The following is a 23,320-nucleotide window of genomic DNA, read 5'->3' as shown; positions in this document are numbered from 1 at the left end:
AAAGAAGAAGTCAAATTATCACTCTTTGCAGATGATATGATACTATATGGGGAAAACCCAAAAGACTCCACTCCAAAACGGCTAGAACTTGTACAGGAATTCAGTAAAGTGTCAGGATATAAAATCGATGCACAGAAATCAGTTGCATTTCTCTACACCAACAACAAGACAGAAGAAAGAGAAATTAAGGAGTCCATCCCATTTACAATTACACCCAAAACCATAAGATACCTAGGAATAAACCTAACCAAAGAGGCACAGAATCTATACTCAGAAAACTATAAAGTACTCATGAAAGAAATTGAGGAAGACACAAAGAAATGGAAAAATGCTCCATGCTCCTGGATTGGAAGAATAAATATTGTGAAAATGTCTATGCTACCTAAAGCAATCTACACATTTGATGCAATTCCTATCAAAGTACCATCCATCTTTTTCAAAGAAATGGAACAAATAATGCTAAAATTTATATGGAAGCAGAAAAGACCTCGAATAGCTAAAGGGATATTGAAAAAGAAAGCCAAATTTGGTGGCATCACAATTCCGGACTTCAAGCTCTATTACAAAGCTGTCATCATCAAGACAGCATGGTACTGGCACAAAAACAGACACATAGATCAATGGAACAGAATAGAGAGCCCAGAAATAGACCCTCAACTCTATGGTCAACTAATCTTCGACAAAGCAGGAAAGAATGTCCAATGGAAAAAAGACAGCCTCTTCAATAAATGGTGCTGGGAAAATTGGACAGCCACATGCCGAAAAATGAAATTGCACCATTTCCTTACACCACACACAAAAATAGACTCAAAATGCATGAAGGACCTCAATGTGAGAAAGGAATCCATCAAAATCCTTGAGAACACAGGCAGCAACCTCCTCGACCTCAACTGCAGCATCATCTTCCTAGGAACATCGCCAGAGGCAAGGGAAACAAGGGCAAAAATGAATATTGGGATTTCATCAAGATCAAAAGCTTTTGCACAGCAAAGGAAACAGTTAATAAAATCAAAAGACAACTGACAGAATGGAGAAGATATTTACAAATGACATATCAGATAAAGGACTAGTGTCCAAAATCTATAAAGAACTTAGCAAACTCAAAACCCAAAGAACAAATAATCCAATCAAGAAATGGGCAGAGGACATGAACAGACATTTCTGCAAAGAAGACATCCAGATGGCCAACAGACACATGAAAAAGTACTCCATATCACTCGGCATCAGGGAAATACAAATCAAAACCACAATGAGATATCACCTCACACCAGTCAGAATGGCTAAAATCAACAAGTCAGGAAATGACAGATGCTGGCGAGGATACGGAGAAAGGGGAACCCTCCTACACTGTTGGTGGGAATGCAAGCTGGTGCAGCCACTCTGGAAAACAGCATGGAGGTTCCTCAAAATGTTGAAAATAGAACTGCCCTATGACCTAGCAATTGCACTATTGGGTATTTACCCTAAAGATACAAACATAGTGATCCAAAGGGGCACGTGCACCCGAATGTTTATAGCAGCAATGTCCACAATAGCCAAACTATGGAAAGAACCTAGATGTCCATCAACAGATGAATGGATCAAGAAGATGTGGTATATATACACAATGGAATACTTTGCAGCCATCAAAAGAAATGAAATCTTGCCATTTGCGACAACATGGATGGAACTAGAGCGTATCATGCTTAGCGAAATAAGCCAAGCAGAGAAAGACAACTATCATATGATCTCCCTGATATGAGGAAGTGGTGATGCAACATGGGGGCTTAAGTGGGTAGGAGAAGAATCAATGAAACAAGATGGGATTGGGAGGGAGACAAACCATAAGTGACTCTTAATCTCACAAAACAAACTGAGGGTTGCTGGGGGGAAGGGGGTTGGGAGAAGGGGGGTGGGCTTATGGACATTGGGGCAGGTATGTGCTTTGGTGAGTGCTAATTCACAGACCTGTACCCCTGGGGATAAAAATATATGTTTATAAAAAATAAAAAATTTTTAAAAAAAGAATTTCTAAACTTACAATCATTAAGAGCTGTCCTCAAAGACCAAACTCCTTGCCCAGATTTCTAGTTTTCCAGAGTCAAGGTTAAATGAATGTATTAGATTTCATTTTTAAGTTTTTATTTAACATTTACTGAGCCCTTACTATACATGCTGGCTAGGCACATTCAGCAATACCTATTTTAATGGCTATTTCACCTCTTTGAAGTATGTGCTATTACTATTATTATTTTTCTATCACAATCTTCCTTTTAAAGGTTAATAAGGACAGGTTATAATAAATTTACCAGAGCTACTATTGTCAAGAGTATACCATGCCCCACACACTATACTAAGCTTCACAAGAGGTATCCTATTTAATCCCCACAACTATCTTCTGAGGTAGATACTACTGCCCCCATTCTTGGAGATTAGAAAACAAAGCCAAGAGAACAAAATGTAGAGCCAAGATCTATGCATCACATCAGAGTCAATCCACAAGCTTTGAAAACAACCTGCACCATATTCCAATCAATTCTGTAATACTATCCAAAGTAGATTTCAAATTGCTAATGAATACCTGAACTCATCTACATTACTTCTGTTCTTGAGTTGTCATGTGGTTTTATTTGTATTTTCCTCCATAATTCCTCATCTCTGGAAAAAGATACACGTTATAGGAAGTGCATACTATTTATTCCAAATCAGATGAGTAAAACAAAGTGTGGAATTATAGATTTAACACTTTTTATTTTACAAACTCTTCCATAAGTGGGCAAACTCCAGATAGGAAGAAATTTTATTTCATATTTGCATGGGTGTTAACCAGCTTTGGTAGCCTGTGAGGTCCTCACCAATCAGAATGGCTAAAATTAACAAGTTGGGAAACAACAGATGTTGGCGAGGATGTGGAGCAAGGGGAACCCTCCCCTGCACTCTTGGTGGGAATGCAAGCTGTTGCAGCCACTCTGGAAAACAGTATGGAGGTTCCTGAAAAGGTTGAAAATAGAGCTACCCTACAACCCAGCAGCTGCACTATTGGGTATTTATCCGAAAGGTACAAGTGTAGTGATGCGAAGGGGCACAATGTTTATAGCAGCAATGTCCACAATAGCCAAACTATGAAAAGAACCCAGATGTTCTTTAAATGGATAAAGAACATATGGTACATTAATTTATACAATGGAATACTTCTTTAAACGGATAAAGAACATATGGTACATTAATTTATACAATGGAATACTACTCAAGCATCAGAAGAAAAAAAAAACCCAAAATCTTGCCATTTGCAACAATGTGGATGGATCTAGAGGGTATTACACTAAGTGTAATAAGTCAATCAGAAAAAGACAATTATCATATGATGTCGCTGATATGTGGAATTTAAGAAACAAAACAGAGGATCACAGGGGAAGGGAAGAAAAAATAAGAAATCAGAGAGGGAGACAAACCATTACAGACTCATAAGCATAGGAAACAAACTGAGGGCTGTTGGAGGGGTGGAGGGTTGGGGGGATAGGCATTAGGATGAAGGCACGGGATATAATGAGCCACTGGGTATTCTATAAGACTAATGAATCACTGACCTCAACCTCCAAAACCAATAACACATTGTATGTTAATTGAACTTAAATAAAAATAAATCAATTTCTTTAAAAAATAATAACCTGTGAAGTCCTGTTAAAGAAAATCCTGTCCCTACTGTGGAGGGCACATCTCAGATCCTGAGAAATGGTTCTCTACAAGCTGTTACACAGCAGATAGCCAAAGCAAATCTTTCAAAAATTACACTTTTCACAAAAAAATAAAAAATCTTTTGGGGCATTTTCTTATCAGAAAGATGTAAATAATTACATATGGCTTAGAAGTGTAAGATGGCACTGAAAGAAAGAATTAATCCCACGAGAGAAGGTTCTAATCTTGTATTTACCCACAGGAGTACAAACATAGACACTCAGAGATAACAAATGGAACCAAAAATACATTTACTGATAGTTTCTCACATGAGAAAGTTTAACAGTGTTTCTTCCTATAGATAGCCACTTTCTTACTTTGGGTATCAAACCTATTCTAACAGTATATATTCATTATCAGGAGTTTCCCTGAAACCAACTGCAGCAGTGCAGGAATAAAAAAAACAGTCTGGCTCTATAAACCAAGCTATTACAGATCCAACTCCAAGCAGTCGAGACAGGCCCCTCTGCCAGGAAGAGGTTCAGACACACTGGCCACTCGCTTCATAAGATGAATCTTCCTAAACCAATGATGGGGGTTGGAATGCTTCAGAATAGGATCAGATCTGGCATCTATATATTGTGGAAATGAGTTTTTTCTTACATGAGCACCGGTGATCTGGAAAAGTGGAACAAACTGATGGGGACATCTGGTGAAACTGCCACTCCTGAAAACCCGTTGAGCTCAGACAGCCCGGACCCTGAGGAAGTCTGTGCCTATGAGCAGGCAGGAACACCAATGCAGGACATGCAATCTGGCCTCTGTTGAATTCTGTTATCTTTCCTTGAATAGTGATATCAGGCATACGTTTCTTAGCTCTAGTTCCAGGCATACTGTGGGGTTTTGTGGGTAACCTTCCAGACCACCAAAGGAAAGCAAATGCGGCAATGAAACAGGTCAAAGGAAATTTGTGGTTTTCCAGCTCATATAAAAGTTCATTTACACTGTACTAAATAGCCTAGTAAGTGTGTAATACCATTATGTCTAAAAACATGCATGTACCTTGGCTTAAAAAAACTTTATTACTAAAAAAGGCTAATACCACCTGAGCTTTCAGCAAGTCATGACCACCATCAGTGGTCATGACAGATCAATGTAACAAAAACAATAATAATAAAGTCTGAAACACTGTGAGGATTACCAAAACGTAACCCAGAGACATGAGGTGAACAAATATTACTGGAAAGACTTGCTCAACAGAGGGTTGACCTTCAATTGTGAAAGACACAACATCTCTGAAGCGTACTAAAGCAAAGAATAATAAAACCAGGTAGCCCTGTCCTTCTGTTTGATAAGACTCACAGTAGGAGGGGAAAAAACTTCAGTGTCCCTCAATTATAAGATGTCATTTTAGAGCTTCATATGTTTGCCTTTGGTCCTCTTAGTCGTCATCCTCCCATATGTTTCTATGTGAACCATGGAGTCAAAGGAAAAAGATAACCCCCTCCTGTTCATTAGTAGTAGAACATTACTTGTTCTAGCACCATCACCACTCCACTCCTCCCCCAAAATACCTTGTTTATAAATAAGCTTAATTTCCATTCCAAGAGTTTGGAGTGAAGGAAGATTTCTTTCCATCTCTATTATTTCAAAGCAGAGCCAGGAAATGTCCTGATTCCACGTTTCCAAGAGTCTTACAGTGTTGACCTTGAATAATAAACTTTACCCTCTGGCTACGAACACCTGTAAGTCTGCATAACCTCAGAGTCCTGTGCCTTAGGGAAAACAGTGAAGGCTCTAAATGGATTCTCCTGGGTTCCATGCAGTGTAGTAGCGTAGGACACTGAGCCCAACCCCAGCATTGGCCCTCATTTGACAGAAGCATCCCAGACTTCCTACACTTCTCCGCGTGAATGCAGCATGTGGGACTTACTGGGGAAGTAAGACGTCTCTAATGAGAGCTAGCAGATTGCTGTCAAAATCAACATTCGCCTCCTTCTTGTCCTCCCCAACCTCCTGGTTCACGAGTAGAGATGTGGTTTCTGAGAGTAACCTCAAGCTGAAGAGTCTCCACTCCACTTGAAAAAAATAAATAAATAAATAAACCGCTAAGAATATGAGTACATGGAGAGAGAATGTAAACTGAATGTGTATCTAATGGCATTCTCGCTGATGTGGTCACACTTACCATTTTGACTCTGAACCAAGGAGATCAAGGGTGGCAGGATATAGTCAACAACCTTAAAGAAAAGACATAAAAGATTTGGTTCCAATCTTTTTAACCACAAAACTGGTATTAACTACTATCAGTACTTTTTGCACTGACAGAATCACTAATCAAAAGAGGGGAAAATCAAAAGCTAAATTTATCCTGGATTTAAACTCTGCATGACATCTGATAAACCACCAGGCTCATTTAACTCTGAAAAAGTCCTCAGGTCAAAATGACATTATGATCATCAAAATGGTAATTTATCAAACCTTCAGAGTTTACAAAAGAAACTTTACTATATAACACAAAATTTGGTTAGCATGGGTTGACATTAAATCACCAAATTAACATATGTAAGCTGGCGATCATTACTCAAATTTAAACTACACAATCAAAATATTGGGAGAAAAAGGAGACACCCAATCCTCATGCTTTATTAAATACATCAAAGAACCATGACAAGTTAATCTTGGGTGTTTTAAAAAACTGATTCAAAAGCTATAAATCCACTCCACAAACCACCTCGAGGAGTTCCTCATAGTTTCAGACAGAGCACAATCAAATACGGTTTGAAACCTACTCCAAAATAACAAAATTATTCCCCTGAATGAAAATGAAAAATGAAGGACAAGTCATTTCCACATATAATTTGGAAACCTACTCCCTCGTTTGATGAACTATTTTGGCAACAATAAACAAAATTTCTGTTGTTTACAACTGAATTTATTCCAGACCCTGAAATATGTATTTGTTCTATCTACACTGGGGAAAAAAAAAAAAAGAATTTTTTTCTCTCTACACTGAAAAAAGGGCAGGAGAAACTGGTCACACCCCAACAATACCCTCTTGCTGTCCAAACCAAGGGAAGGAAGCTCTGCACAGATAAAGATCTCCACACATGGGTAGTAGCCCATCAGTATGAACCTACTCTAGCTCCACTTTATATAAAAAGTTTATATATGTATCATATCTTGATATATGTGCAAGAACCCTAAGAACTAGAGATGTTCTGTTTATCCTCTTCCATTAAGTGATGTCACGTCACTGAAAGCCTCCACTAAGGAATCTTGACATCTCTAAACTTGTAGTTATGTCAAAAGCAAAAACCATGCAAAGGAAAGAAATATATCCTACTATTAACACCTATTAACATGATCAACACTTACCTTAAAGGCTTTAGAGAAGTGGGACTGACATAAATGATCTAAGTGTCCAAGTTTAAAGAACAGTTAAGCATAGTCAAAAAGCAAGATCATCAGAAGATGAAGAGACAAAAATTAGTATTCCTATATGCCTACAATATAACCAATAAAATGACATAATTAAGATACAATCTACAACAACAATAAAATTCTGAAGTATCTATATTATGACTTCTACAGAAAAAAAATGTAGAAAATATTTATAGGTATGATCACTATTGACAGACTTCTGAAAAAACCTTGAACGTTGTCACAACCATCCTTACAACAAGAAAAATGCTAAACCAACAAAATCAACAGGTCTTTGTAGATCTGATCAGAGAATTGATGTTATGGAACAAACTCCTGCCCCAAACACTTAAGAGCCAGGCAAATACAGAGAATCACAGCTTAATGGGAACATGAATCACCACTGGAGCTGGCAACTGATGCAAAAACAGGAAGGGTAACTAATCACTGGAGCCTGAGGTTGGGGGATAAAAACTCCTAGAGCCCAGCCTCAGTGGAACCCAACACTCCCAGGAGTTTAACTTCCCAGAATCCCCACTAGATTCTCTGGGTGAAAATCAAAGAAACATCCCTGTCCCTATGCTTCAGGCAGAGGGAAGAAAAATTAACCATTGTGAAACATGCTCAGAGCATTCTTTACACAGGGAACACTATTTCACCAGAACCTAACTGATCTGGGTAGGACAAACCCAACTCCAGCACCCTCTAAGCCTTCCTGTCTCCTCTGTGGGGGCAAATAACTGAGAAGTACTTGTGAAGGTCATAGACCAAAGGCACAAGCTCACAGAAAGAATCCTAACCATAGGACTGTTGGATGCTTCCCCTCCCACTACAATATCAACAGAGCTCCAGTATAATAACACAGATTACAACTGAGACAGTTCCAAGACACAGGTTTTTATGTCAGAAGGAGTTATTAGGAAAACCCAAACAACAGGTGTGACAAAAACAAGGATGCTGCAGGGAATTTTAACCTCTGAAACCACAGGTTCAGCAAACAGTGAACATAACCTGGCTTCAAGCCATACACATGTACAATCTTACACTAATGACTCATTTATCTCAGTTCATTCTACCTGATAGGTCAGGTTGGAGTGAAATATTCAAAGTGTTAAGAGAAAAAGACCACCAGCTTCGAATTCTGAGTGAAACTATCCCTCAAAAGTAAAAGAAGAAATAAAATTTTCTCACACAAACAAAAATGAAAGAAAATTTCTGTCAATAGACCTGCCTTACCTAACCAAAGAGACTAAGAATATACACTCAGAAAACTATAAAGTACTTATGAAAGAAATTGAGGAAGACACAAAGAAATGGAAAAATGTTCCATGCTCCTGGATTGGAAGAAAAAATATTATGAAAATGTCTAAGCTACCTAAAGCAATCTACATATTTAATGCAATTCCTATCAAAATACCATCCATTTTTTCAAAGAAATGGAACAAATAACCTTAGAATTTATATGGAAGCAAGAAATATTTTTTTTTTAAAGATTTTATTTATTTATTTGACAGAGATCACAAGTACACAGAGAAGCAGGCAGAGAGAGAGGAGGACGCAGGCTCCTGCGGAGCAGAGAGCCCGATGTGGGGCTCGATCCCAGGACCCTGGGATCATGACCTGAGCTGAAGGCAGAGGCTTTAACCCGCTGAGCCACCCAGGCGCCCAAGAAATATTTTTTAAAAGTTTTTCAAAGAGAGCCACCCAGCTGGCTCAGTTGGAGGAGCCTGTGACTCTTGATCTTGGGGTTGTGAGTTCAAGCCCCACACTGGGTGTAAAGATTACTTGAAAATAAAATCTTTTGAAAATAAAAAGGTCTTCAGAGAGAAGAAAAAATGATACAGGTCAGAAACTCATATTTCTGTGTCAGAGAAGGAATAAATGAAAGTAACACATAGTCATTGATGAGAAGACTCAGAGGTTAACTCTCCTCAGAATTAGCCCCTAATTTCCAAGGAGGTTTTCATGAACTCCTCATATTGATTCCATAGTGTATTTGGAAAGCAGTGACACTGCTATAGAAACAGAAAGATGGATGGAAATTAAGAGGGGCCCACTAGTTCTTGAGCAAGGCTTGACTTTGAATAAATATTCCTCTTCCTTATTCTTGAAGCCTTTCCTTCTCTGTCACTTGTTTTTCTGTAGAATCCTTTGTTCCAGGAACTCAGTATCAATACTGACATCTTGCTGAATCCCACGTATACTTAATAATCGAGACTCGGATGGCTACATCAGTGCAAGTCATGAGACCACCTCGAAGACATGATGAAGACAGCTGGCAAGACATGTTTCAGATCCCTATCGGAACCACCCAGATCCTGTATTTTCCTGTATAACCCCTTGGCCTTTTACCCCAGGCAGACTTGCAGTCTTGGAGGCATTAGCCTGCTGCAGACTTCTTTCCCTGGCAAAGTAATAAACTGACTTCCTTCATTATACATCAATTCTATCTTTGACTATTCATCTAAGGGTATAGGTTTAGTTAGCTAATAGTTAGCTATCTATTTGGTTAAAAAAAAAAATACCAGAAAATACTTTAAAAACATGATTATAGGAGGATTAAAGATTCAACAGTTAAAAAGAAAGGCTTTTAAAGGAAAATAAGAGAGCACAGTTTTGTGACTTCTTAAATAACATCTAAAAAGTACAAGCTAAAATTTAAAAAAAAAAATTGTACGTGTCCCCATAAACAAAATGAGAAGAAAAACCACTAGCTAGAAGAAAGTTCTGCAATTTCCATACTTGACAATGGATTAATACATAGAATACAAGGGGAAAATAAATCAGTGGGAAAAAGATGAACAATCCCTGAAACTATGGGTTCCCAAAAGAGAATACCCAAATAGCCAACAAACATGTGAAAACTACCCAAACCCACTAATGATCACAGAAATGAAAATCAGAACACTGAGATACATATCAACACATATCCAGTTAAGAAATCACATTAATACCAAGAACTTGCAAAACTTGGGGTAGGGGGACAGGTAGTGACATTCCACAGTAAATCAGTAAATTGGTACCACAACTTGGATAAAGGATTTCACAACATCAACCAAAGATGAAAATGAACACACCCTACAACCCGGCAATTCCACATCTTATGTGACACATTCAAAGATCCTCACTAAAGATCTGATTTCAAGAGTTCAAAAATAGAATGTGTAAATCTCTCATCATTTTATTTCATAAACACAATCAACCTGCAAAAAAATCTGGACGGCATAACACTAGATGGCCTGAAACAATACCTTAAAAAAATACAAACAATACCTTAAATACAATACAATCTTAAATACATCCTAAATGTAAATTTCAGTATTAAAAATATATTTCATCAGTTTTAAAAGAAGAAATATAGTTCATTAAAAAATTAGATGATATTATAATTAATGGTTTTCCTTTGAATGACTGAAGGCAATTACAATTGCATCCCAGGATGATAGAAATTTAATCCTTCCAAATGAGAATAATCCTTTAGAAGGAATAACAGGTAGAGGATGGTAATGAAGAAATAAAATGCTTGCTATAATATGTAAATGAAAACTACAAGACAATTTAGAAGATTATCTGACTATTCAACTTTAATTCATATTTTTGCTGAACAAGACAGCTGATTACATTATCAAATGAAAACGACCCCTAAAGACATGAACTGATAAATAAAAATAAAATTACACTGAAAATGTCTGGATGCTTAGCAATTCGAGCAAGGCAAGGGAGATAAAAACTGAAAAACAGTTTTATCTGTTTTATTTATATTCTATTCAACAGCTACATAAATCAAAATAATAAATAGTTTTCAGGAAAATATCACTGGTTATCAAATGCTAACAAGGAACAGGACCACATACCTTTGGCAAAATGCTCACTTAAATATACAATGATTCGAGCAAAAAAGAACAGATGAAAATTAAAATTTTTAAATGTTAGTTACTTTAGAGCATAGAACAGTGAAACATATTTAGTTCTTAGAGTAGAATTTAGCAGAAAATACGAAGAAAATTTAACAAAAATCTAAGAAAATAAAACATTTAGATCTCTTCCCATTCAAATCAGAAGGGTTACTGAATCTACTCTCAACAAAATGCAAGAAAAAAAATCTGAGGAGCTGATACATCTCAACATTTCTACAAATATTAAGTATAAGTAGACCTATATAAATACATACACTCACACAGACACACACCTGTGCGAGCAGACACAGAAATAATTTCAGTGAGCTCACCGTACGTAGGTATAGGTATTTTTATCACCACCACTATCGAAACTTAATAGCTACTAAGGGCTAGAAGGGAAACAAACACAAATGTAAAATAACTAACATTACATAAATTGGAATGTGTGGGTGAGCCATAGTTTCCTGGCACAGGGGGAGGTGTATTTTGTTGCTGCCACTGGCCTTGAAATAAATAACTGCCAAGAGTTAGATTTAAAGGCCAAGAAGTCCATACATATGATGACTTGGGCCTTTTTTTTTTTCCTTTTTGAGATATTTAGAGTAATTTACTCTGAATTTATTTTGAAAAAATCCAGATGAACCATAAAACAATTACGGATATATAACCCACAAGATAGCAGCCAGAGAGGAGAAAGCAACTCTAAACTGAGAGAGATTGGCTCATGATGACAAATTGAACAAAATTCTAGCCTCTGGCCCCAAATCCCTGGAGTCACATGGTCACTCATGCAGAGAGGGACAGAGGGGTACTCCTGAAAATAAAAGACCACAGCTCCAACGGTGCTCAAAGTGAGTCAGCAGAGAATGTCGGAAAAACAGAAAAGGCTCTTGGAAATACAGGACTGAGGATTACTTGGGCCCAGCAGCAGGGTGAATTTGTTCTTTTTTAAAAATATCTTGATATCTGTATATCAGTAGTACAAATGGCTTCCAATATATCCCTATGCAGTTTATTTTGCCTTATGCATTTAAAAACATCTTGAGAATGAATTCACAGACTTCCCCAGACTGCTAAAGGCTCCCACTGTACAAAACTCAGGAACAAACCTGAGTCCGACGCCAAGAACGCCACCCTGCTGGGCTCACCTGGTTCTCCTACCCTTCCAACAGTGGGCCACTTGCCCATTACTTCCAGCCAATGCATGTATCTTTAAAAATGGACCCATTTCACCTAAGAAAAAATCCTTCTAACAGAAGCATCATCAAGATAAAGATACTTCACAGGTGTGAACTTCTGATTAGAGTCTTTCAAATGCTAACCAACCACCTCTCTAGGGTGCATTCGTGAGAGCATGTCACATACAAACTAACCTTTCCTGAGGCAAACATTAAAAAAGACTCAAGCAATGGCAGGGTCATAGGGAAGTTCTATTTTTAATTTCTTGAGGAATCTCCACACTGTTCTCCAAAGAGGCTGCACCAACTTGCATTCCCATCAACAGTGGAAGAGGGTTCCCCTTTCTCCACATCCTCTCCAACACATGTTGTTTCCTGTCTTGCTAATTTTGGCCATTCTAACTGGTGTAAGGTGATATCTCAATGTAGTTTTAATTTGAATCTCCCTGACGGCTAGTGATGATGAACTGTTTTCATGTGTCTGATAGCCATTTGTATGTCTTTATTGGAGAAGTGTCTGTCCATATCTTCTGCTCATTTTTTGATGTGATTGTCTGTTTTGTGTGTGTTGACCCTGCCATTGCACTCCTGGGTATTTACCCCAAAGATACAGATGTCGTGAAAAGAAGGGCCATCTGTTCCCCAATGTTTATAGCAGCAATGGCCACGGTCGCCAAACTATGGAAAGAACCAAGATGCCCTTCAACGGACAAATGGATAAGGAAGATGTGGTCCATATACACTATGGAGTATTATGCCTCCATCAGAAAGGACGAATACCCAACTTTTGTAGCAACATGGATGGGACTGGAAGAGATTATGCTGAGTGAAATAAGTCAAGCAGAGAGAGTCAATTATCATATGGTTTCACTTATTTGTGGAGCATAACAAAAAGCATGGAGGACATGGGGAGTTAGAGAGAAGGGGGTTGGGGTAAATTGGAAGGGGAGGTGAATCATGAGAGACTATGGACTCTGAAAAACAATCTGAGGGGTTTGAAGTGGCAGGGGGGTGGGAGGTCGGGGTACCAGGTGGTGGGTATTATAGAGAGCACGGATTGCATGGAGCACTGGGTGTGGTGAAAAAATAATAATACTGTTATGCTGAAAATAAATAAATTAAAAAAAATTTTTTTTAAAAAGACTCAAGCATAGAATTTTATACCTCTATGATTAAGTATTTTCAAGTAAATTACCCCAGGTATCTCAAAATAATACAGGGAGAAACCTTAAAATGACTCATGAAAGTATTTCACACTTCTCTGCCTATAATGCCCACTCCTCACCGAGGCACCCACTCAGGAGTTAATGCCTACCTGTCTTCAAGATTTAGTTCAAGAATAAAATCATCCCCTCTAAAAATAATCTCCAGACCCTCTCAACTGAAAAGGATTCTTGGCTATACCTCCATGCAAACCACCAAGGCAGCACTCTTCAAACCATACATGGTCCAATCTTAATTTTTCCCACTGGTCTCTTCCAACCAAAACTGAACCTATTCAGAGCAGGGTCTGATTCCAGCTCACTAGTGTACTCTTGGTGCTTTGATTTTAAAAGGTGGTTTATGAAAGGTACTTACTATAAATATATGAGTGATAAATATGTAAGTATACCAAAAACTTAAAAGTCTTTTGGGGTCCACTTATTACATGGCTGCTATAACTCTATTCATATTAATCCATCCTATTAATATGAATAGGATTTTAAAAACGTTTTGAAACCCAAAAGGTATTTGTTCAGGTACCACAATGGCTCGGACAGTTAAGAGTCTGCCTTCAGGGGTGCCTGGGTGGCTCAGTGGGTTAAGCCGCTGCCTTCAGCTCAGGTCATGATCTCAGGGTCCTGGGATCGAGTCCCGCGTCAGGCTCTCTGCTCCGCAGGGAGCCTGCTTCCCTCTCTCTCTCTCTCTGCCTGCCTATCCATCTACTTGTGATTTCTGTCAAATAAATAAATAAAATCTTAAAAAAAAAAAAAAAAAGAGTCTGCCTTCAGCTCAGGTCATGATCCCAAGGGCCTGGGATCAAGTCCTGTGTTGCGCTCCCTGCTCCACAGGGAGTCTGCCTCGCCCTCTGCCCCTCCCCCCACTCGTTCTCTCTCACTCACTCTCTCTCTCTCAGATAAATAAATAAAATCTTTTTAAAAATAAAATAAAAAGTATTCATTCTACACAATGACAATTTCTTTTTAAAAAGAAAAAGAAGGAAAGGAAAACCTAATATGATTTTGTATGCTAGTTGTCAGCTGAAGTGACCCCAAACTTTAATTTTAAATAAAACTCTCAGGCCTGAATTCTATAAGAAATCTTTGGTCCTTTCCCAAATTTCTAGGAATGTACAGTGGTTTATTTACTTTCCCATGCTTCACTGCTGACTCTGAGATTTTTACTTACTCTGGTATTGTTTTTTTTAAGATTTTAGTTATTTATTTGAGAGAGCGAGCGAGCACAAGCAAGGGGATGGCAGGCAGAGGGAGTGTGAGAAGCAGGCTCCCCACTGAGCAGAGAGCCCAATGTGGGGCTCAATCCTAGGGCCCTGGGATCATGACCTGAGCCACCCAGGCGCCCCTGTACTCCAGCTTCTTACTAGCTTCTCACCTTCTCCTGCTGTTTGCTTCAGGGAAAGTGACTATACAAATGAACGGTGGTCAGACTATCTGTCACAATTAGGACCCTGCCCCACAGCCTCCACAGGAACTGGGCAGGAAAGCCAAATCACACCTGCAGCAATCAGCTCGGGACGGTCAGAGCATGGTGGATGACAGCCAATTCTACTGTGTTTGGTACCATGAGCCACTCCCAACTCAAGACTGGCCAGAGAAAGACAAATATGCTCCCCTAACCAATCCCACAGAAGACCCTGTCATTAGTGTGCCTCCAGCTCCCCCATGCCAACCAAGATGTGACTTCAGCCTTCCCTTTTTTTTTTTCATCCTAAAGTTTTTTAACAGACAGAGATCACAAGTAGACAGAGAGAGAGAGAGAGAGAGAGGAGGAAGCAGGTTCCCTGCCGAGCAGCGAGCCTGATGCAGGACTTGATCCTAGGACCCTGAGATCATGACCTGAGCTGAAGGCAGAGGTTTAACCCACTGAGACACCCAGGTGCCCTCTTCCCAGTGTACTTTTAAATACTATTCATGTGTTATTTTCTTCCTTAACACCACCTGATTTTTATTAAGTTTTTAATTTTAATTCCAATGTAGTTAACATACAGTGTTATATTAGTTTCAGGTGTACGACATAATGATTCAACAATTTTGTACATAGCACTCCTTGATTTTTATCTAAACCTGGGGCTAAGTTCTGTTAGAACCAGAAAAATTCAAAGCCCGTATCATACCAACACTAAGAATGATTACTGGTTAATCATATTACAGAACACTTCTTGATTTAAAATCATATATGGGGAATGCAGTCTGACTCAGGATAAAACTCAATCTGCATTTTGAAGAGTCACATTATAAAGGTATGCTTTCATGATAATCCAATGCCAAATGGCAACAATGCAGCAGGGTAATAAAGAAGTGAGGAAAAGGGCAAAAACCTAAAAACCCTCTTCACCAAATCACTGTCAGGGCACAGTGAAGTAACCATGAGAACAAGATCAGACCTTGTACATGACAAAGAAAATGTTCTACACCTTCAGTTGGCATGGCTTTGTTCACTGGTACAAGATCTCCCTATTAAAACAAGAGACTGAACCATCAGAGACAATACACAGTGAGTACCTTTTGCCACTGTGAAGTTAGATGGTTTGTTCATCAGTACTCTCCTCTTCTAGAATCTTCCACAGAACTGATAAATAACATATACATCATCTAAGTAAATACCACTGCAACTCTAATCATGCTCCCCTGCACTAATGAATTCCATTGTAAAATTCCACCATTCATTACCTATTTCAGTTGTAGAGATAATACATTTGGGTATAGAGCAATCCAAGGAATTTTAATATTTCATTAATGGCTGCAGCATTGCTTTCTTAAACAAAGATGTTCATCTGTGGTAGAGGTCATTGAAGGACATGTCCTAAAAACAGAGTTGTATTTCCCCTTTTTAAAAAAATGCAGATTTCCAAGGCTATGGACTTTTTATTTCTTTGCTCAAAAAGCGGGCAAAACCCCATATTCAAAAACTGTGTGTGCATGTTTGCACATCAGTTGCTGCTAATGATCATCCTCAGTGTCCCAAAAGAAATGAATGCCTATGACTTAGAGATGCTACCGACAGCTCTGGGACATGTAAGCTCAACAATCACAAAGGCACTGAAATATGTAAATAACACTCCCACGGCAAACCCTTACTCCAGTTGTTCTTAAAGCCAATGATATCCGAAATGATACTTTATCATTTAAGAGACTTAGTTTCCATTTTAAAAAATGATGAACATGAAGCTTAGGAGTTTTAAACTGTAAAGAGAAATGTAACCATACTCAAATTTTCTTCTTTTCACAGAGGAAAAAGCAACAATTTCACCTATGGAACGTATATTTCTGAAATAATCATTTATGGTGAAAGTAAACTTTACACTGTTATTTCTGTAGAGAAGTGTTTTTCCTTTTTTTTAAATTTTATAGATGAAAGTATATCATTTGAAAAGTCAAGTTTTAATATTCTAGATACTCGATTAAAATTCTTATCCTACATTTGAAAATTACTTACCACTTCCTTCATTGCAGCAGGCCTTGGAAAATCTGGTATCTCTGACAGCACAGTAATTAACATGTTCACACCAACTTCCAATCCCCTTTCCTCCTCACAAAGTAACATCAGACATACAGGGAACACATGGCTAAGAGATGAATTCCACCTCTGCTAATGGCAGAGTGGGTCATACAGAACACCCCTTTTGAGGAGAACAACTAAGAAAACTAGCCAGAACTTGCTTAAATCTTCTTTATAATATTAAATACCTAAAAAGATGTTAAGAAATTCCCAAGGCACAAGAGGGGGCAGAATTTAAGAAGATTGGCATTTGCTCTTGGCAATACCAGGACTGGGAGACACAGGAACTCTCATATACTACTCGGGAAGAAGCAAAACAGTAAACCCTAGGCATTTATCCTTTGATCCCACAAGCACCGTTCGGAAAATGGGCCCTGAAGATACCCCTCCAGCAATGGGAAACTGCATAAGCATGAGGCCATTTGTTTATAACTGAAAAACATTAGATACTACATGTCCCAACACAGGAGATGGGTTGAATAACCTACGATCCATATACACACCATGGAGTACTATACTGCTCTGATGAAGAAACAGAGTTCTAGGAATTGAAATGGAGTAATTTCCAACATCCATTATGAAACAAAAAAGCAAAGTGCAAAAGAGTAGAGTGTGTTGCCTTTTATACAAGAAAGAGGCAGAAGTAAGACATCTGTTCTCTTCACCAAAAAGAAACACTGAAGGAGAAACCAAAAACAATGACGCCAGCTACCTGTAAGAGTAGGCAAGATGTGCTGGAGCCATGACAGGGTAGAAGAGATCTATGTCCAGGGGAAGGAAGTGACACTGCTCTGAATACATCTGTTTCTATGGCTTTGGATTTTGGAAGCATGTTAATCTTATATGTATTCAAAAAATAAAATCAAAAAGGATAGGAAGGAGAAAAGAAAACCTACAATTGAAATCAAACTAAAAACAAATCAACTGCATTTCAGATCAGTATGATAACAACATGGAAAGGGGAGGAAAGGAACCAACCCCAGTGCCTTATGAACACAGCATTGAGTATGCAGCCCCCGTCTTGCTTGGGTTACATCTGGGAGGCAGAGAAGAGGGAAAAATTCCCTCCCTGATTCCCTGATTTCGTTGTTTGTTTTTGTATTGGTGAGGGTAAAGCAATTCTATAACAATTTCAGATGCCTTACACAATTAAGCAAATGAGAGAATATGATGTTGCTGGAAGCCAGAATTTTTACAAAGGAAAGAAGGGACACATAAATATGAAATGGAGAAAGGCAAAAAAGGACCATGTGGACAAGGACTGGATTTGAAGGTTTTAATGTGAACTCATGATTCAAAATACATGTACATGTGTGTGTGCATAGGTACAGGCATATGCAAGCATGCATATGATTGTGCCCTGAGTGCTCCCATGTGTATATACATGTATCCACTTCCTAGCTCTGTTTTATGTACACATTTCCTAGAATCCAAGACATCCTAGGAAGGAAGAGCACACTTGGGGCCCTTACTAATGCCACCTCCCTTGAAAAGGAGCCCAGGCTCCTCAGAGAATTGACTGGGAAATGACTGAGCCAAGGCTAAAAGCTAGAAGCTGAAGCAAGAAGATCTTGTTGTGCCAGAAAGTTAGGGGAAAAAAACACTCAAAAAGTGATGGGGTATGTCACAAGGACACAGGAGCCAACTTGAAAGGCTTATGTTGGCCAAATCTGGTGTAATTTGAGCACCAGAATAAATCTAGCAATGAAGCTGCTGGTAAAAATAGGAATGATGGCAGACAGAAAGATGTCCACCATCCTTATCTCTGAAACCTGGTAATTCCTTATCTTACACAGCAAACGTGATTTTGTCGATATGATTCCATCAAGGATCTCGAGATGAGGTGTTTATCCTGGATCAGACAAGTGGGCTGAACATAACAACAAGACCTCCTTTTAAGAGATGAGAGTCAGAGTGAGAGGAGGTGTGTCAACAAAAGCAGAGGTCAGTGGGGCACCTGGGTGGCTCAGTTAGTTAAGCATCCGACTCCTGGTTTTGGCTCAGGGTTGTGAGATGGAACCCAGCATCAGGCTCCTTACCAGGCATAGAGCCTGCTCAAGGTTCTCTCTAGGGTGGGGGGAGTGGGGGAAGCAGACGTCAGAGAGAGAGATCTGAAGGTGTTACACTGCCACCTTTGAAGACAGAAGAAGGGACCAAGGAATACAGATAGCCCCTGGAAGCTGGAAAAGACAAGGAAAAAGAATTTTTCCCTTATTGCTTCCAAAAGGAGCACAGGTATGCTAACACAGGTATTTTAACCTCACAGACCCCTTTTGTACCCATTTTGTACTTCTGACTTCCAAAACCCTAAAATAAATTTGTGTTGTTTTAAGCCACTAAAGTTTTAATAATTTATTACAGAAACGATAGGAAACTACTATAGAATACAAGTCCATACCGGTGATTGATTAATAGATATGCTCATTCATATCAGTTACTTTGCCAAAAAAAAAAAAAGTATTATATTTAACGAAGATATAAACACTTTTTAACTTATTTATGGAAAAAATTTTATATTTATGCAACCTTTTTAAATTTCAGCATAACATACATACAGAAAGGTACACTAATCCTAGGCATAGGTCTCAGCTAACTTTCACAAGATGAACACACTCATGTCTGCACCTGCACCTGGATCAAAATAAGACTTTACAAGTACATTGCAAAGTCTCCTTGTAGCCCCTTCCAGCCACCACCTGCCCCAGGAATAACCACTATCCTAGCTTGTAATAGACAAACCTGTTCTCAAATTTAATGCAACTATATAATATTTTGTATTTGCCATCTTTGTCTCAGTATTAACTTTGTGAGATTTATCCATGTTCTTAAGTATAACTATAAATCATTCACTTTCTTTGCTACATAGTATTCCATCACAGGACAAAACCATAATTTGTTTATCCATCAGACTGTTGATGATGGACATTTGGATAGTTTCCCATTTGGAGTTATGAGCATTCTTCTATGTGTATTTTAGTGAACATATGCTCACATTTCTATTGAATGTACATTTAGAGGTGAAACTGCTGGCTCATGTATATACTATGTTTGGTTTCAATAGCTACTACCCGGTTTCCAAAGTATCTGTACCAACTCACATTCCCACTACAAGTTTTTGAGAGTTCCATGCTCTACATCCTCACCAACTCTTAATCCAAAAATCTGATTTAAAGATAAACTACTCAGTATTTGTTAGCCTCCTGGCTTTAGCTTAAAAATTTACAAAAGGGCAGGATTTTGTTTAAAATAAGGGGTGGGGGGGGGGATTATGACTTAGCTTAGTTTTTTAGTAAAAGAAACTGAAATATATTTGAGGTGATTTATGTATATTATTGCCATAATTTTCCAATTAAGAATCATCTTTATTTTTCTCTTTGCTATTAGAAACATTTTTTTTTGAAACCACCATGAATGGGAACAAATTCCTTGTATAATCCCAATAATTATGTATTTCTGACTGCTCTGTAGGCCACACTGTTGATTTCCAACTCTGAGGAGCTAAGTGATCTAAACTCTAGGAAGAATCTGAGTTAAGCAATTGTGCTCATCAAGAATTAAATGCATGTAATCACTTCCATATAATAGAGTATTGATCAGCAGCCTTGAACACAGTATGTGCTAGCATCTGAAACAATGTTATGCTCCTGGGAGTGCTGGATCTTCAATTTCATGTATTCCAGTCATGCTCAGGAAGAGATAATTAGAAGATTTCCCATGGGTTATAGCATTAAAAAATATTTTTTTATGAAGCCCAATGGTACCTTTCCTATCATAATATGGGCTGTAGTTATTATGATGGCATTTCATGTCTTGTAATAAACTAATTAAACGCCTACATACATGTAAGTACAGATACGTGTAAATACTGGATCTTAACAAATTCTCCATGGAATGATTATTCACTAGGATAAAGAATCAATAAGCAACACTGGAGCAAGTAAGAGCTCAATGAAAAACTCAATGAAATCATTGCTGAGAAAATGACCATCACAGAGTTTCAGGTAATAGTAGGTATGATTATTTGGATTAACCCTCTCACTGAAAACAGTATACAATGCCAGATAAAATATAAATGAACAAAATCTTAAAAGTATTTGAGATCTGAAAAAGACAGTGGCAAAACTTTCAGACCAATTTCTTGAATGAAAGTCTTACCTAAAGAGTGGAGTAGACCACAGGAGCACATACCTGCTTGTGCCACAGAGATGCCTACCAGTAATGCAAACACAGGCTTCAGTGGCATTGGGGTTATTGAGGGGGGGTCGTGCACACCAGAGCCAGGGAGAAAGGTGTAAGTTTGGGACTTCCCAGCATACCCAGTTTTGCATCGTCTCTTACCCTCAGCTGGGCACTGAGGAGGGGGGATTATGCTCTCAGAGTAATGCAGAAATCATTACAGTGATCTAGTCACCAACCCCTCCACACACATTCACAGTCTTGGGAACTGCTGAGGAGGCTGCCCTGGGAACTTACAATCTCAAACCTGTAACCTGTATTTTACTGAAACGTCTGATATGTTAATTAAAGAAAAGAGAGCTTTTTTTTAAGTTCAGCTTTTAATAAATTAATATGCATAATGTAAATTTTACAGTAAGCAGTAAAAAAACAGGGAGTACCTAAATACTACATTCCTACGGAGAAAAAATGAAAAAAAAAAAAAGTCACTAAGGAGAGGAATAAAAGATGAGAAAAGAGAAAATATGAATGACAAAGTCTGAAAGAAGATGGTACAATGAAGCCCAATATACTAACAACTACAGTAAATGTAAATGGAGTACATGTTCCAGTGAAAAGCTAAATATTGGTCAAATTAAATTTTCAAAAAATACTATACAGTTTACTATGAAACAGGCCTAAAATGTAAGTATAGAGAGCTTTTGAAAGGGAAAAAATGAAAAATATATATCAACAAATATTAAGCAAAAGGAAGTATGTGTGATTATATTAAATGAGACATAATAGGCCTTACAGCAAAAAGCATTACTAGAAATAAAAGTCACTTCACAAAAAAAAAGATCAATTTCATAAAATGACACCAGAATTTAAATTTTCATGCACCTAATAACATGGTCTCAAAATACATAAAACAAAAACAGAATTACAGAAGGAGAAATAAATTCATAAGCCTTAAAGGAGACTTATTCACACTTCTCTCAGTAAGTTATAGAAAAATGATACAACTGGGGCGCCTGGGTGGCTCAGTAGGTTAAAGCCCTTGCCTTCGGCTCAGGTCATGATCCCAGAGTCCTGGGATCGAGCCCCACGTCGGGCTCTCTGCTCAGCAGGGAGTCTGCTTCCTCCTCTCTCTCTCCACCTGCCTCTCTGCCTACTTGTGATCTCTATCTGTCAAGTAAATAAATAAAATCTTTAAAAAAAGAAAAAAGAAAAATGATACAACAGTCAAAATCAAAATCACAGAAATACCTGGACAAGCATTTCATAAAAGAATATTCTCAAGTATATAATAAACATTTGAAAAATAACTCAGCCTCATTTAGTAGTCTTGATCCTACCATTTAAAACTATGGTAAAATATCGCTATATATTCATTCATTAAAAAGCCTGAGATAACAGGAGTTGAGAAGGATGTGGGGATTGGGTACTGTAGTGCTGGTGTGAATACAAGTTAGTACCACCTCTTTGGAAAACACTATGGCATTTTCTAGATAAAATGAGTTTGTAAATATTCCATAACCACTAATTTCACTCCAAAATATGTATCCTAGAAATACTGCATGCTATGTGGTACAAAATACAAAAGCAAGAATCTCCACAGCAATATTTTGTGTAAATGCCAAAAACCAGGAAGAGCCTAATGCCTAACGAGAAAAAAAATAAGTAAATTGTGATATCTGCATATACTCATATTTCAACATTACAATAATGAAAAATTAAACCATAAAGATACTTAACAACACAGATATCCTACAAATACTGAGCAAAAAGGGGGGGTCACAAATGAACATGTATAGTATTGATACACAGTATAAAGGCAGGCAAAACCAATCTATATAGTTTAGGGATGCATACACAGGCCTACAAAGGAATACATGGGAATGATTACCATGAAAGTCTCTCCCAGGAGGAAAGGAATCCTGATTGAGGGGAATTCGGGGCTATAGTCATGGTTTTTCAACAGAGTGGCAATTTCTCAAGCACTGGTTTTGCAACTATTTGTTAAACTACACACGTTTTAAGGCACTTTTAAAGAGGAGGAGGAGAAAGAGGAAATAGAGAAGTAGAAGAAAATAACCATAAAGAATTGGTAGAAATTTTCTACCCTCAAAAAAAAATTATCCCCACTCTCTTGAAACATGTGTCCTCCAAGTCCTTAGATGCCATGTAAGAACTCAGGCCACCCTGAAGTCACTCTGCTGGAGAGACCACACAGAGGATGGAGAGAGTGCCTGAAGAGTCCCAGCGGGAGGCAGATATGTAAGCAAATGA

General features: G+C 38.1%; 1 protein-coding gene across 9 annotated transcripts in view; it reads right to left on the bottom strand.

Moving 5' to 3' along the window:
- The window catches only part of ULK4 (unc-51 like kinase 4), a 653,086-nt gene that overhangs the window by 400,440 nt on the left and 229,326 nt on the right, over window positions 1-23,320 (bottom strand). For all 9 annotated transcript variants that reach the window (XM_004754228.3, XM_013057115.2, XM_013057114.2 and 6 more), the window contains 2 exons: window positions 5,843-5,894; window positions 5,588-5,732 (listed from right to left, as the gene is read on the bottom strand). In XM_004754228.3, coding sequence (XP_004754285.1) covers window positions 5,588-5,732; window positions 5,843-5,894 — 197 coding nt within the window. The remainder of the gene's footprint in view (window positions 1-5,587; window positions 5,733-5,842; window positions 5,895-23,320) is intronic.

This window comes from Mustela putorius, unplaced genomic scaffold, assembly GCF_011764305.1.
Source record: "Mustela putorius furo isolate JIRA1106 unplaced genomic scaffold, ASM1176430v1.1 tig00003834_pilon_pilon_pilon, whole genome shotgun sequence".
In the NCBI taxonomy this organism is placed as follows: domain Eukaryota; kingdom Metazoa; phylum Chordata; class Mammalia; order Carnivora; family Mustelidae; genus Mustela; species Mustela putorius.
This window is presented reverse-complemented; position numbering and strand designations above follow the sequence as displayed.